A 16,781-nucleotide genomic window follows, 5' to 3' on the forward strand; every position below is an offset into this window, starting at 1 on the left:
CACTGCTACTCTCGCACTTCGTCAGAGCTTCCCCTTCTCCCCCTGTGTCCTCAAGTCCGTTCTCTATGTCTGTGTCTTTATTCCTGCCCTGCAACTAGGTTCATCAGCACCATTTTTTTAGATTCCACATATGTGTGTTATTTGTTTTTCTCTTTCTGACTTACTTCACTCTGTATGACAGACTCTAGGTCCATCCACCTCACTACAAATAACTCAATTTCGTTTCTTTTTATGGCTCAGTAATATTCCATTGTATATATGTGCCACATCGTCTTTATCCATTCATCTGTCAGTGGACACTTAGGTTGCTTCCATGTCCTGGCTATTGTAAATAGAGCTGCAATGAACAATGTGGTACATTTATCTTTTTGAATTATGGTTTTCTCAGGGTATATGCCCAGTAGTGGGATTGCTGGGTCATATGGTAGCTCTATTTTTAGTTTTTTAAGGAACCTCCATACTGTTCTCTATAGTGGCTGTATCAACTTACATTCCCACCAACAGTGCAGGAGTGTTCCCTTTTCTCCACACCCTCTCCAGCATTTATTGTTTGTAGATTTTTTGATGATGGCCATTCGGACCAGTGTGAGGTGATACCTCATTGTAGTTTTGATTTGCATTTCTCTAATGATTAGTGATGTTGAGCATCCTTTCATGTGTTTGTTGGCAATCCGTATATCTGCTTTGAAGAACTGTCTGTTTAGGTCTTCTGCCCATTTTTGGACTGGGTTGTTTGTTTTTTTGATATTGAGCTGCATGAGATGCTTGTATATTTCAGAGATTAATCCTTTGTCCATTGCTTCATTTGCAAATATTTTCTCCCATTCTGAGGGTTGTCTTTTCATCTTGTTTATGGTTTCCTTTGCTGTGCAAAAGCTTTTAAGTTTCATTAGGTCCCATTTGTTTATTTTTGTTTTTATTTCCATTTCTCTAGGAGGTGGGTCAAAAAGGATAAGCAAGGGTGCTTTTTATCCTGTCAGCCCCTTTTTGCTTTGCAATGATCTCTTTTAACCCTCATGCCATCCCAATGAGGAAAGTATTATTATCATTGCTATTTGACCGACGGAGAACACCGAGGTTGAAAACTTGCTCAAGGTCACCCACCTAGAAAGGTGCCAACACCAGAATCTTAGCCCTAAAATCCTTACAGTCTATTCTACACAGGCTAGATGCCATGAAGGACAGGAAAGAGGGCCACCCTCCAAGCACACAGCACTCCTCCCTCTCAGAGCTGCTGACAAAGACATTGTGTCCTCATCCATAACATGGGCATGAACATAACTACCCCACCAGAAATGCAGTGATGCCCCTGTGTGTTTCTCTTGCTACTTGGTGCTCTAGAGGGGCTCAATAACCTGCAACTGCAATTAATGCTAATCAGGAAGTAGACCTCTTTCCCCAGGGCAGGTGGGAGCCACTGAAGTGTTTAGAGGGAGGGAGGCAGGCTGACTACGCTGACTCCCAGCTTTTTCCCATCCACAGTGGCCCAAGAGGAGCTGGTGGCTCTGCAGAGTAAACTGCATGATGTCACACTGCCCGACTTCAGCGGGGACGCCAAGATCAAATACCTCGGCAATGCGCACTATGAATTCCACAGGTGGGGCTCTGAGGTGACTGGGCAGGGTCCGGGGGGTCCAGAGAGGAAGGGAGGGAGAGCCCCAGGACTGGCTCGGGACGTCTCTGGGGCAGACGGTGGGATGGTTCCTCGCAGAATTCAGAGGGAAGTTTTGGGAGGAACTTGGGCCCCTTCATTCATTCATACAACAAATATTAATGAAGACCCGCTAGCTGTGTGACCTGAGCCTCAGCTTCCTTATCTGTAAGATGGGGATAATTTGCTGCCTCTTTGGAGTGATAATCCAGGCTCTGGCCTGGCCACTGGATGTAGCCTGGAAGGGAAGCTAGACCTTAAACATTGTTTTAAATAAACCTGAAATTTTAGATGTAGTAGCCCTCTTAGCCCTGAGGTTGGCACATCTGGAGGAGTCAGCTAAAGTTTCCTGGACGCAGTGGCATTTGAGCTGAGTCTTCAAAGGATATTTAGACCTGAGCAGCTGATGTTTTCTTAAAAAAAGGCATCAAACACTTTTTGAAGGATTGACAATGGAACGGGGGCAATTGAGCCCACAGCTCATCACGCACCTCTCTGCTCCCCACTGATGGCTTCATTCAGTCCTTTTTTTATTCAGTCCATCAGTAAACATCTATTGGGCACCTACTGTGTACCGGGCAAAGAAGATGGAACTTGACCATTCTCTTCCCACTGTTGGCTCCACAATCCACGTCATCTTGGTTTGCTTCTCTCAGCCCTTTTGTGTCTCTTCTTGAGGCTGCCTTCGGCCTCTTCTGAATCCGATTCCCCCACCTGGAGGTGTGGAGGAAAGTGATGATGGGGTGCATCTATGCACCCTGCTCAGGATCCCAGCCAGGGGCACATGAGCTCTGATCCTGACTGTGCAGCTTTGGGCAAATGCATCCCTTCTGAGAGGTTCTATGTCCCCCTCTGTAAAAAGGGAACCTGAACAGTGCTGAACCCACCTGTGAGACAAACTGACATAATGCATGTAAAGTACTTGGCATGGCCGCCTGGTCAGCGCAGGGCACACAGCAGGTACGTGTGGGGAGCCAGAAGCCTGTCTGATGCAGGCTCAGCTGGTCTAGTCCCCGTAGGATGGGGGCGAGAGCAAGACCCCTGCTGAGGCTGGACCTGCCTCTGCCTCCGGGCTGATGCCGCTTCTGTGGGTCTCTCTCCAGCCTGAACATCCACAGCTGTGAGCTGCTCGGCTCTGCTCTGAAGCCCCTCCCCAGCCACGGCCTGCATTTCTCCATCTCCGACTCCTTCATCAGAGTCAAGGGCAAGTGGAAGGTGCGCAAGCGGATACTGTAAGTTGACTCTGCTTCCAGGCCCTCGGAACCTTGGCTTTGGCTTTCATTCCACCCTTCCTGGGTCCAAGGTGTTCCTAGCTTCCCCCATAGCAGACCCCAAGGCAAGAATTCAAGTGCAAGTACTTTATCTGGGGAGCGACCTAAGGAAACATAGAGGGGGTGTGCAGAAGTGAGGTGGGGAAGAAGGAGGTCAGCTTGGCGGCTACCGGAGCTCAACCCTCCCAGGGACCCCTGGGGACAGTGTAGGCAGAGCACACCTCTGAGGTACCCCAACCTCCTGTTTGCCATTGGTCAAGGGTAGCTCTCAGGGGCATGACCTCTCCAGCACTTTGAACTGTTCTCTGACCTCTGAGGTCCTTGGATGGAAGGTGGGTGAGTCTCCTTGGGCTGCCATAATGAAATGTCACAGACTAGGGGGTTCAACCAACAGAAATTTATTTTCTCACACTTCTGGAGGCTGCAAGTCCAAGATCAAGATGTGGGCAGGTTTAGTTTCTTCTGAGACTTCTTTCCTGGGCTTGCAGATGCCTGCTCTGTTGCCATGTCCGCACGTGGTCATCCCTCCATGAGCCAGCACCCCTGCTGCTTCTCTGTGTATCCAAATCTCCTCTCCTTAGAATGACAGAGTGGACTCTAGCCCACCCTAATGGTCTCATTTTAACTGAATCACTGTCTCAAATACAGTCACATTCTGGTTACTGAGGGACCTTCAACATTTGAATCTGGGGGGACACAGTTCAGCCCATAACAGGAGGGCAACTATGGGTGACCTGACCATATAGACACTGGAGACCTGCCCTGTCCTACACAGTAGCCTCTGGCCACATGTCCTTACTGAATACATGAAAAGTGGCTGGAACGGATGGGGATCTGTCGTAAGTGTGAAACACCATATTTGAAGATTCAGCACAAAAAAGAACATAAGAAATCTCATTAATAATTTTTACATTGATCACATGTTGAAATGATAATCATATACTACTAAAATGATTCTCACCTTTTTCCTTTTTTTAATGTGGCTGCTAGAAAGTTTTAAATTACCCACGTAGTTCACATTATATTTCTGTTGCACAGCACTGCTTTAGAAAGATGCTCAGTATATAGGTCACCTATATTTGCATATTTATTCAATTTCCATGACAGGAATGAGGCCATACTCTTCAAGATCTCTTATATGAGCATACGAAAATCTACCTCATTCTTTTTTTTAACTTTTTTTTAAGATTTTTTTTTTTTGATGTGAGCCATTTTTAAAGTCTTTATTGAATTTGTTACAATACTGCTTCTCTTTTATGTTTTGGTTTTTTGGCCACGAGGCATGTGGGATCTTAGCTCCCCGACCAGGGATCAAACCAGCACCCCCTGCATTGGAAGGGGAAGTCTTAACCACTGGACCACCAGGGAAGTCCCTGTAATATTTTCATTGAGGTGAAATTCACATAACATGAAATTAACCATTTTAAAGTATACAATTCAGTGGCATCTAGTACATTCACAACTTTGTGCAACCACCACCTCTACCTAGTCCCACAATATTTCCATCACCCCAAAAGATGCTCCACACCTATTAAGCACTAACTCCCCATTTCCCCCTCCCCCAGTCCTGGGCCACCACCAACCCGCCTCTGTCTCTATGGATTTGCCAATCCGGGACATATAAATGAAATCGTATAGTATGTGACATTTTGTTTCTGGCTTTTGTCATGTAGATAATATTTTTGAGGTTTATCCACACTACAGCATGCATCAGTGCTTTATTCTTTTGTATGGATGGGTAATATTTCACTGTATAACTAGACCACATTTGGCTTCATTCTTTTTAAAGGCTGCATAGCATAGATGCCTACAACTTATGGAACCTATCCCAACTAGTTGACATTTAAGGTTGTCTCCTCATTTCTTGCTATTACCCATGATGCTTCAGTGAGCTGCCCCACACATACATCTTGACTGGACGAGCCACAGAGTAAAGACGTAGAAGTAAAATAACTGGGCCAAAGGTTTGTGGTTAAAATCAGGATAGATCCCACCAGCTTGTGTTCTAGATGTGCTTTCCCAACCGGTGTTTTGTTTTCCCATATCTTCACAAGCACTGGGTATGAAAACTTCTAAACTTTTTATCAACCTGTTAGGTGAAAACTGACATCATTGTTATTTTCACTTTTAATAACTTCTCATGTGCTTATTTGCAATTGAACTTCCTGTTCATATCTTTGATCCCTTGTTTTTCCTTTTGTCCTTTCCTTATTTCTTTGTATAGCCTTGTTCTTTGTGTATTAAGGAAATTAACTCATATATTAGCCCACATGTCATGGAAATTAGCTCTTTGCCTGGATCAAGAAGCAATTTTTTTTTTTTTACTTTGCGTATGGAATTTTTTTGTTGCTGTTCACTAAAGTTTTAATTTTCAGTGCTGGCAAGTTTATCCACCATTTCCTTTAGGGCTGCTGAGACTTAGATCTAACCTAGAAAGGCTTTTGCCCATCCCTGACCATAAGTAAATGAACCCAAGCTTTCTTCTTGATCTTTTATGGTCTTATTTGTAATAAATCTTTGCTTTGTAATAAATATTTGTAATAATTTTTGTAATTAAATTTTTACTGCAGCTTCACTTATTTGGGGGTAAGAATTGAGATTTATATTTTCCCCCCAAATGGTGGCCGACCCTAGTCTAGGAATCAATTACTACTTCTCTTATCTCCTCTAGGAAACTAGATGGCTCCTTTGATGTGACAGTCAAGGGCATCACCATTTCAGTCAATCTTCTCTTGGGCAGCGACCCCTCTGGGAGACCCAAGGTCGCTGTTTCTAGCTGCAGCAGCGACATCCGTGATGTGGACGTGCACGTGTCGGGAGATTTGGGGTAGGTCACCATCGGGACACTCACCAGCTTGACCCCTGGCTGCAGCCAGAGGCCCATTTAGCCCAAGGCCTGGTCACCCATAAGCATGAGGGTCCAGGCGTAATGCATGGGTATATCACGTGCACTTGGAGGTAATTCTTTGGGGGACCTGCTGAAATTAACAGAAGCAGATTTAAGCTCGGAGTACTGGTGTGCCATTGCCACCAAAAGACAAACTTCACCACCAACAGGCAAGTGCAGTCTGGCTACTGAGGAAACACAAAGGCTTTTGGCCAAAGGAGAGTTTGTGGAAAATATATAAACCCTTGAGCAAGTCTCTTCAAGTCTCAGTTTTGTTGATTAGAAAAACATGGGTTCTCCAGCCCCTCCCCCAAATCTACTAACTTTGGGGCACAGCAGGGGGCTGGGATGCCAGATGCACTGAATCAGTGAGTGTGCTGGGAACTGGGACTGCATATTCATCCCATCCAGGGTTCTGGGACACAGCAGGGGACCAGAATGGGGTGGGGAGGGCTCCCTCGGGGACTGGCCTGGCTCTCCCTCCTGCCCCACTGTCCCTGCGTTCAGTGGCACACACTGTGCTTCTCTCCCCAGGTGGCTGCTGAATCTCTTCCACCATCAGATCGAGTCCAAGTTCCGAAGAGTATTGGAGAGCAAGGTAAGAACGTCCAAGCGGCTGGCGCTGCCGAGCCACTTGAGGGGCTGGGCCCAAGTCCTTCATGGGCTCTGGCCTCGAACAGCCCTAGGGGCTGGCCCAGGCACACTTGGGCTCAAGGCCCAGAGAGGACAAATCAAGGTCATGAAGCTGGTGTGCGGCAAAGCTGGGGGCAAAATGTAGGCCTCTGGACTCCGAGTCTATCCAGTTAGACAGAAAAGGGTTAGATGCTTGGCCAAGGGGCCAAATGGGGCTGCTTGGCTTTGCTCACTGCCCGCCCCGGCCCCGCAGGCCACAAACGCAAAAAAGAAAATCAACACCTAGGTGGCTTCAGAGACCAAGCAGGAACCTTTGGGAGTGTGTGGACCAGGTGGGAGTTCTGGTTCCTACCTGGGCGATGAGCACCTGCTTTGTACGCGGAAGCAGCAACAGAGTGTCAGTTCTTCCCGTTAAAAAAATTATGTGAAATCTCCAAATTTTGGAATCTCTGGCTCAAAGAAAGAGGTTTCATGTTAACTTCCAGTTCTCGCACTCACTCACTTCACCCCAAAATCCCATTTCTGGGGTATCATATACCTGGAGCTGTGTCTGTAGCAATGACTGTGCTTGGGAAGGAGAAAGTAACAGAGGAAAAAACAGGCGCACACACCGCTCTTGGTACAACATCTGGTTTGGCTTTGAGTGCCTCCTGGTGGTTGAAGAGAGAATAGCATGCAGACCCCACAGATTGGATGTAGCAAGCTGCCTTCTGTTCCCTGTCTTATCCTGGTGTCCTGGGGTCTAGGTGAGCTTGGGAAATATGCCAGCCTCCTTCTCAAGCACCCCATTGCCATGTTGCCATGCCTTTCTGAGTGGGACATAATATTCTTCAGTGGTTTGGATTTATACTCCCCTGTTGATGATGGAGATAATAATGATTAATAATAATAATATATAAAAATAATATCATATTACAATTAATAATAATATAATAATTATCAGGGTAATAAGTTACCCTGATAATTATTATTTTGATAAATTAATATAATTAATGTTATACAGAATGTGTCACTCTATATAACTATCCTTATTTATAATAATAATGGTGGTTATTTGTTGAGCCTGTGGTTTGGCTAAGAATAATGTACTAATCACTTCACATAGGCAATGCCGCTGGATCTTAACCACAGCCTCTGAAGGAGATACCGTTTCCCACGTTTGAGGGAGAAGGCTCTGAGCGTGGAGTAACTTGTTCGGTGGTCACCTTGTTGACAGGAGGCTAGGTCAGGATTTGAATTTCCTGGAGCTGGGAGCAGCTTGTACCAAAGGCCTTGTGGGGGCTGGTGTCTCAGGAAAGATGGAGATCTCTCTCCCCTGACCCCTGATCTTTTTTTCTTAAATTTATTTAGTTATTTATTTTGGCTGCGTTGGGTCTTTGTTGCTGTGCGTGGGCTTTCTCTAGTTGCGGTGAGCGGGAGCTACTCTTCGTTGTGGTGCGCGGGCTTCTCGTTGCAGTGGTTTCACTTGTTGCAGAGCACGGGCTCTAGGCGCACGGGCTTCAGTAGTTGTGGCACGTGGGCTCACTAGTTGTGGCTCGCGGGCTCTAGAGCGCAGGCTCGGTAGTTGTGGCACACGGGCTTAGTTGCTCAGCCGCATGTGGGATCTTCCCGGACCAGGGCTCAAACCCGTGTCCCCTGCATTGGCAGGCGGATTCTTAACCACTGCGCCACCAGGGAAGTCCTGACCCCTGATCTTTATAGGGCTTCAGAAATCTTTCTCCCGGGGCAACTAAGAGCCTGGTGCAGGACCGTTCGGCTTCCCCATTCAGGGAGGGATGTGGTATCTGACTAGCAGGGCTAAGAATAATGAGTCCTTGCTGAGTGCTTACTCTCTGGGACATACACACTCCTCTTCTTATAACCTCACCCCACCCCCGCCAAACACCCTGGAAAGCACTGGGCCTTGTCACTGTATCCTGAGGTGAGGACCCCAAAGCAGAGAGAGATTCTGCAAAGGTCACACATCCAGTGGAGGCTTAGCAGGATTTGAACCCAGGTTTTCAGACTTCCCTACTACACCCTTAACCACTGCCCCAACCTGCCTCTCTGGGAGACCTTACTGCGTGTCTGGAGCCGAAGCACCTGAAGGCCTCCCTTCCCCCATTGGGTGAGGTCGACAGAGTTTCCTGGCTCCTTTGAAACCAACCATGAAGGTTCCTCACCACCTCTTTCCTTTATTTCTGGCAGCTCCCCACTACCAAACTCTTCTCCCAGAAACTAGGCCAGCTGCAAAGGGAGGTAAAGATTTCACCCCTTGTCTGCCCAACCCCCAGCCTAGTCCTTCCCCACAACCCTGTGCCTGATTTATGCCTGCTCACCCTTTAGCTTGCCCTTCAAATGCCACCTCTTCAAGGGAGCCATCGGTGACTCCCTCACTAGGCCAGGGACCCATCCATGCTCTTGGACCCCCCTGCCCACGTGCCCCTCCCTCCACTGTATCTGTGCATCCGTTTGCACCACAGGTGATAGCTGGTTAATCAAAAGAGCTGTTTAAAGTGAGGACTCACTCATACACACCTGAACAAAGAAAATATTTACATATGAATCCAATGTTTTAAGATACAGTAAATGTAAATGCAGTTGACCCAGGCCCAGAACTGTTCTTTGCAAACAGTCTCTTGATTGGCATTGCACTGTCCTTCTTTCATTCAACAGGCATCTGCTACAAATTCCAGCTCAGATTTCTTTAACCACAATGAGAATCTAAAGACATTTGCAAAGCAATCCCAATGCAGAATCCTTCTAGATTTTTATGATTGTCTTCCTTGTAAGCTTTTCTGGTCCACACCAATTTACCAGCATTTTCTTTAAGCAACTCACCTTTCCAAAACACTTACCATAGGTTTTTGGGAATTCCCTGGTGGTCCAGTGGTTAGAACTCCGCGCTTTCACTGCCGAGGGTGTAGATTTGATCCCTGGTCAGGGCACTAAGATTCCTCAAGCCCTGAGGCATGGCCAAAAAAAAAAAAAAAAAAAAGAAGAAGAAGAAGGAAAGAAAACGTAGGTTTTCATAGAAACGACTCTTGTCTCAGTCGTATTTCATGGGTTTACATAAGAAATAATTTGAGAGATTGCAATAACAAGGAAAGCAAACAGGTTAGAGAACACACATTTCCTTTTCTTGAGACGCACGCCGTTCAACTGGGGCAAAAAATTCTGAGTGCTTAGTGTGTGCGGTAGTCCGCTGGATGGGAGGGTTCAGTCTTCCATGGGCAGCAGGGGAAGTGGGGACTATTGATCAATCCAGCTAACCTGTTAAGTGATGACATTTAAGAAGTATCTGCATTAAGTATACACTTATTTGTGTGGCCATTGCTACTTATTGTCTAGTTCTGCTATTTCAACTCTAGACCCTGGGAGACCAGGGCATCCCAAAGGCAAAGGTCCTTCATGATGGAGTTTCAGGCAGTGCCTCTAGCCATGTCCCCTCATCCGCTGCGTAGGTGACTACCTAGCTCCGATTTCCAGTCCTGGGATGGACTTTGACAGGACCAGCTGGACCCTATTGGGGTCGACATGGGGGCCGACATGTTTTTGATCATTTCTACTTTCTCAGTACATCATAAGCACTTATACATTTTTGTAGAATCAATGACCAGTTAGCAAATAAGTGAAATAATGGAACTAAGGCAATTAGCACAGGGCCAGACCAAAGCCAGGGAACTCACTCAGGCTTTCTCTTCCCATATTTTTCAGATTTGCAAAATAATCCAGAACTCGGTGACCTCTGACCTACAGCCTTACCTCCAAACTCTGCCAGGTAGGACACCCCACCCATCCCTGGGATACTTGATTTTTACTAATTTTTATAAGTGCATACAGGTACCTTATAAAACCTTACATGGAAGAGAAGTGTTGAAAGTTAAAATTAAAATCCCCTTTTCTCCCCAAATTTTCTTCCAAGAGGTAACCTATTTCCTTTGAATGTTCAAATATAAATATACACATACATAAGCATATGACTATACATTCACATATGTATTCCTTTTGTTCATGAATATATGTGAATATGCATAATTATGAATATATATGTTAGTCTATAATAATAGAGACATTGTTCTTTTGTAACTTGTATACTTTGGAGATCTTTCTACATCAGCACATATAAATTGATCTCATTTTTTAAAACTTTTGTGTAGAAGTTAATACGGAGAGAAAAGTGCTCAAATCATAAGTGAAGAGTTTTTAGAAACTTTTCACGAACTGATCACATGCACGTACCAGCTTCCAGATCAATATACAGAACACGACTGGCCTTTCAGAGTCCTCCCGTGTCTCCTTCTGACACTGCCCACCCCTCAGGGTGACCAGTAACCCAGCTTCTGCTAGCAAAGATTAGCTTTGCACTTTGTACATCAATGGAACCATACAGTAGAGTCTTTTATCAAGAGCTGGAGGCTTTCTCTATTCAACTTTTTTTTTAAAGGATACACATTTTATTTATTTATTTATTTTTGGCTGCGTTGGATCTTTGTTGCTGCGCGCAGGCTTTCTCTAGTTGCAGCGAGCAGGGGCTACTCTTCGTTGCGGTGCACGGGTTTCTCATTTCGGTGGCTCCTCTTGTTGCGGAGCACGGGCTCTAGGCGTGTGGGTTTCAGTAGTTGTGGCACGCGGGCTCAGCAGTTGTGCCGCACGGGCTTAGTTGCTCTGCGACATGTGGGATCTTCTCAGACCAGGGATCGAACCCATGTCCTCTGCACTGGCAGGCAGATTCTTAACCACTGTGCCACCAGGGAAGCCCTATTCGACTTTAAAATATGAGGTCAATCCATATTGTTGCATATCGTGAGTTCATTCTCCTTCTGTGTAATCCACCGTGTCCATGTCCCTCCATTTATTTATCTATTGTACTATTGAAGCCCATTTGGGTAGTTTCAGTTTTAGACCACTGTGGGTAGGTGCTGTGAACATTCTAGCTCCTGTGGATGCATGTCTTTGGGTATATACCCAGGAGAGAAATTACAGGTTCTTGTGGTGCACATAGGTTCAGCCTTAGCAGATCCTGCCAAACAGTTTTCCAAAGTGGTTTTAATAGACCTTTTTTTTTTTTCCCTTTGGCCACGCCACGTGGCTTGCAGGATCTTAGTTCCCTGACCAGGGATTGAACCTGTGCCCCCTGCAGTGTAAGCACAGAGTCCTAACTACTGGACCATGGGGAATTCATTTTAACAGCTGCACAGTGTTCTATCTTAACGGATGTCTCCATTTATTTAATAAGTCCCCAGCTGCTGGATAGGTAGGTTTGTTGCCATCCTTTGCTATTGCCAACAGTGGGGCAGGGAGCGCCTCACACCACCTCTTCCCCTTCAAATGTAGCAAGTGGAGGCCCCGGATCTCGGCTACACACATAAAGTTGGCAGAAACAGGCCCTGGCAAATTGTTGAGGTGTTCTCTCATGCCTTGGCCCCCACGTCCTCCACACTCACCTGTTGACATTCCCCTTCAGCAGAGACCCAGGCAGGCACAGACACCCAAGTGCTTGGGACAGAAAACTCCCGTCCCTCCAGGGCCTTGGAGGGGAGTCTCTGGGCCCTTCGGACATGGCCCAGCCTTCCTGGTTATTTGGTTCGTACTGGTAGGAGGCTGGTTTCCTGGAAGATCAAGGTCTCGGTTGTAAGCTTGGGGAGCAATAGCTTTGGCTGGAGAGTTTTTCCTATTGTGTGGCTTCCTAGGTGTGGAAGGGCTGCCAGACCTGGGTTCCTCCTGCCCTCAGGGTATGTGTGTGTGTGTGTCTATGTGTCTGTGTGTGTGTGTGTGACTGTGTGTCTGAGTATGTGAGACTCTGGAAACTGCTCAGGCTCTGGGCTAAGCATACCAGCCCCCTTGTGGCTAAATCACCAGTGGAAGCGAAGAACCCATGTCAACTCTTTCTTGGCAAAGGAGTTCTTTGCCCCCAGCACTGGGCTGGGTGGAGGGTCTTAAGGTGGAGGGGCAGGGGGCTCTGAAGAAAGTCACAGAGAGTGTGGGTCAGCCAGAGCCCTCACCCCTTCTCACTCGTCTGCCTCCTAATTCTGCCCTTCCCCCGTTCAGTCACCATGGAGATGGACATTTTCGCTGGGATTGATTACAGCTTAATGGAGGCCCCTCAGGCAACAGCGGAAATACTGGACGTGATGCTTAAGGTAAAAGGGTCTGGGGCGGGGGGCTTGGGCGGGTCCAGGCCCAGTGCGGGGTCGCCTCAGGGTCAGCCCTTCCTGGGGCCTCTTGTTCTCCTGGCTTCAGATCTGTCCTCATCTCCCCGTGGTTCCCACTGTGTCAAGGGCAGGGCGATATGGATTGCTGCGGGGTGTTCCCAGAGCCAGGATCCTCCCACGGTGTCTTTTTTTGTTTTTTTAAGCTTTTTTTTTTTTTTTTTTTGGCTGTGCCTGTAGCTGTGGCGCACAGGCTTAGTTGCTCCGCGATGTGTGGGATGTTCCCGGACCAGGGCTCGAACCTGTGTCCCCTCCATTGGCAGGCGGATTCTTAACCACTGCGCCACAAAGGAAGCCCCTCCCACGCTGTCTTACATCACTTAGGCCTTGAAACTTCCCTTCCCCCTTCCTCCCCTCTTTCACCTTTCCCACCAAGCAGGTGAGGTCAATCAGAGCTGGCCCTCAGTGGTGTAGAGGAGCTGGCCAGGAGGTCCTATAGGTTAATAGACCAAAGCTTCTGCAGATCGTTTCATTAAGGGATTCTGGATACACACTTTGATCCAAAGGAAAACATCCTTTTTATTTTTTAATTTTTATTGGATTATAGTTGATTTACAATGTTGTGTTAGTTTCAGGTATACAGCAAAGTGTATCAGTTATACATATACATATATCCTCTTTTTTTTTTATGTTGGGGGTAGGAGTTTTATTAATTAATTTATTTATTTTTGCTGTGTTGGGTCTTCGTTTCTGTGCGAGGGCTTTCTCTAGTTGTGGCAAGCGGGGGCCGCTCTTCATCACGGTGCGCGGGCCTCTCACTATCACGGCCTCTTGTTGCGGAGCACAGGCTCCAGACGCGCAGGCTCAGTAGTTGTGGCTCACGGGCCCAGTTGCTCCGCGGCGTGCGCGATCTTCCCAGACCAGGGCTCGAACCCATGTCCCCTGCATTAGCAGGCAGATTCTCAACCACTGCGCCACCAGGGAAGCCCCCTTTTTTTTCTTTTTTTAAGATTCTTTTCCCATATAGGTCATTACAGAGCATTGAGTAGAGTTCCCTGTGCTATACAGCAGGTTCTTATTAGTTATCTCTTTTATATATAGTAGTGTGTACATGTCAGTCCCAATCTCTCAATTTATACCTCCTTCCCTTATCCCTTGGTAACCATAAGTTTGTTTCCTACATCTGTGACTCTACTTCTGTTTTGTAAATAAGTTCATTTGTACCCTTTTTTTTTAGATTCCAAGGAAAACTTATTTAATGGTGGAGTTTCAGGCAGTGCCTCCAGTCCATGTTCCCTCATCAGACTCTGTAGGCAACTACTTAGCTCAGATGTCCAGCCCTGGGATAGACTTAGAAAAGTTCAAATGGATTCTATCTCTCTCTCCAGGGTGAAATTTTTAGCCGTGATCACCGCTCCCCGGTTGCCTTCCTTGCGCCTGTCATGAGCCTTCCAGAAGAACACAGCCGAATGGTCTACTTTGCCATCTCTAATTATGTCTTCAACACCGCCAGCCTAGTTTATCACAAAGTGGGATACCTGAACTTTTCCATCACAGATGACATGGTGAGAATCATAGCACAATATCTCCCACAAATGACACTGTCTCCTTCCTTCTTTCCTTTCCACACATTTACATCAGTGAAATAGTAAATTATGACTAAGAAGAAATATCAAGAGCAGGAAAATATAAGTTAGTACGATTTCCCTTTTCACTTTGGCTGCCAGAGAGCTCAAAGTCAAAGTTCTTTCTCCCCTAGAACAATTGTGGAAGACTTTGTGGCTTGCTTGTCTGTCTTTTACTTTTCCCTCCAGACTCGATCTGTTATTCTAATTCATACTTTCTTTCATCCTGATGGTCTGTGGAGGTTTTAAAAAAGATTTTAGTGAATGGGGCAGGACAATAGATACACTGATAAATGCAAAAGTTACATAGAATAGAAAATAAAGACCAAGTTAAAAGTAAAGCACAATTTTATAAAGACACTGGGCCCCCAAATTGATTTTTTTTAATATCACGAATCTGTGCAGGAGCTTCCTGTAGCCAAAATGGAAAGGGTACATGATTTAGTGATTCACAGCAAAAAGGAGAGACAAAGTCTTCCGAGCACTTAGCGCTGAAATAACTGTCTCTTTGTATAAAGAGATGTGGCTTTGTATGAAGGTTACTGAATTTTAGAGTGGATCACGTGGTTAATATTTCTTTCCGTTTCTTTAATATCTCTGGGGTTTAGATGGATGTTTCTTGTAGCTCTTTGTAAAAGCTGAGGCCTCGTGAACGATGTAGGGAGGGTGGGGGAAACACAGTGCAGTCCAAACTGGATGGTCCAGCCTACCCTGGTAATAAATTGAGGACCAGCAGTGACGGATGGAGTGACATGTGTCCTTTGACTCCCCCATACCCAGGCCTTTTACTTCTATGGCCATGTTTGAGTCACCCTTCCCACCTGTGGTACAGTCCTTTCTTTCAGTGGGTGGGATCACGGTAGCTGTGTTTTACTGAGCGCTCACTGTGTGCTAAGCCTTGGGCTAGATGCTTTGTACCCACCATTTCCCTTAGCCCTCACAGTGACCCAACAAGTGGGGACTATAATTATCTCCATCTTATAGGTGAGGAAGTTGGGGCTCAGAGAGGTAAAGGCACTCACCTGACATCACATAGTCACGAAGCCAAGAGTCAAACCTAGATCTGCGTGATTGAAAATCTCACCTTGTGGATCCTCTGATTGAGTCGTGAGTGTCACTTATGGCCCAAGGAGAGCAGGCAGGATCCCAAGGACTCGTGTGCTCATGGTGGATGCAGAACAGGCGTCTCGCCGTTGCCATGGTAACCCGGAGCAGTCAAGAAGCTACATTATTGGGCTTCCCTGGTGGCGCAGTGGTTGAGAGTCCGCCTGCCGATGTAGGGGACACGGGTTCGTGCCCCTGTCCGGGAAGATCCCACGTGCCGCGGAGTGGCTGGGCCCGTGAGCCATGGCCGCTGAGCCTGCGCGTCTGGAGCCTGTGCTCCGCAACGGGAGAGGCCACAACAGTGAGAGGCCCACGTACCGCAAAAAAAAAAAAAAGAAGCTACATGATTGAATATCCCCCCACTTCCCCAACTCTCTTCAGACCTTCGGCTCCGGCCGGAGCACCTAAAACTTCTTTGTGTCCCTTTGCCGCAGGTTCCGCCTACTTCTCACATCCGACTGACCACCAAGTCCTTCCGCGCCTTCTGCCCCCGGGTAAGGCTTCCCTCAGCCCTCAGGGTGCAGGCTGAGCCCCCAATACTTCAGGGGTTTTCTTTAAAACCTCCACACTCCTCTCAGCTTGACCGAGAGTCAGAAGGCCAGCCGTGGGGCCCCCAGTGAAGGCCGTGGTGCTACAGGTTTGGGGACTCCCTTCCCTTCAAGGCCCAGATAACAGAGACCTGAGCCCTGTGTCTTGTGGGACCACAGGCTGCCCAGTCTTTTGTTGATGATCTCTGACAATACCAAGGAATGTCGACATGTCCCACAAAATGTATCCTAATTAATAACACCAAGCAATTACAGAGGGCGTACTAGGGGTCAGGCACTGTTCTTGGCGCTTGAAAAAATTATTTTTTGAATGGATAATAAATTCTCACTGTTCAAGATTCAGAAGACATAGAAGGTTATAGAGTGGAAAGTCCCATCCACTCCTGTCCCCTAAACATCCAGTTCACACCCTGAGTCTATCAATATTGTCAGATCGTACACATCTTTCTGGGGCTATTCTAGTATATGTGAACAAATGTATGTCTTTCCTCCATTTTCTTACACAAATGGAGGTATATTTTACACTCCATTTTGTACCTTACTTTTTCCCTTAGTATACCAGGAGATGATTCCATGTAGGTAGATAAAGAGCTTCCTCACTCTTGTTTTCTTGGGAATCCAGTCTGCCATTGTATTATGGATGGACCATAGTTTGGGTAATCAGTCCCCCATGGAAGGACATTTACGTTGTTTCCAGTCTTTTGCTACATCAGTGTTGCAGTGAATAACCCTGTAGCTTGGTCTTTGCTGGACTAAGCTCTTCATGTTCCATATCTCATTTAATCCTACAGAAATCCACCTGTCCTGTCGCCTCTCCCCTACCTTCTGAGTCCCCCCAAGACACAGCTCAGACAGGTTGTAGTGTTTAAAGTTCCTTGCAGAAGGCTTGATGATGGCTGAGAGGAATTATAACGGTGGGAAAATGGTTGAA

At 46.7% G+C, this 16,781-nt stretch overlaps 1 protein-coding gene and 1 long non-coding RNA gene across 5 annotated transcripts in view; one reads left to right on the forward strand and one right to left on the reverse strand.

The window, feature by feature from the left end:
• The window catches only part of LBP (lipopolysaccharide binding protein), a 28,396-nt gene that overhangs the window by 2,599 nt on the left and 9,016 nt on the right, over window positions 1-16,781 (forward strand). The window contains exons 2-9 of the mRNA XM_033840408.2: window positions 1,483-1,597; window positions 2,755-2,883; window positions 5,594-5,749; window positions 6,344-6,407; window positions 10,139-10,202; window positions 12,473-12,564; window positions 13,962-14,138; window positions 15,737-15,796. Of these exons, the coding sequence (XP_033696299.1) occupies window positions 1,483-1,597; window positions 2,755-2,883; window positions 5,594-5,749; window positions 6,344-6,407; window positions 10,139-10,202; window positions 12,473-12,564; window positions 13,962-14,138; window positions 15,737-15,796 (857 nt within the window). The remainder of the gene's footprint in view (window positions 1-1,482; window positions 1,598-2,754; window positions 2,884-5,593; window positions 5,750-6,343; window positions 6,408-10,138; window positions 10,203-12,472; window positions 12,565-13,961; window positions 14,139-15,736; window positions 15,797-16,781) is intronic.
• Window positions 3,336-16,781, reverse strand: part of LOC109551330 (uncharacterized) — a 64,043-nt gene continuing 50,597 nt past the window's right edge. The window contains exons 10-12 of one of the 4 annotated variants that reach the window (XR_012326308.1): window positions 9,280-9,386; window positions 5,774-7,296; window positions 3,336-3,756 (exon numbers count right to left, since the gene is read on the reverse strand). This is a non-coding gene — a long non-coding RNA (uncharacterized lncRNA). Of the gene's footprint in view, window positions 3,757-4,084; window positions 7,297-9,279; window positions 9,387-16,781 lie in introns of those variants that run through there. The other 3 variants (XR_012326315.1, XR_012326318.1, XR_012326309.1) reach the window with 3 other exon arrangements.

Source organism: Tursiops truncatus, chromosome 15, assembly GCF_011762595.2.
Source record: "Tursiops truncatus isolate mTurTru1 chromosome 15, mTurTru1.mat.Y, whole genome shotgun sequence".
Classification (NCBI taxonomy): Eukaryota; Metazoa; Chordata; class Mammalia; order Artiodactyla; family Delphinidae; genus Tursiops; species Tursiops truncatus.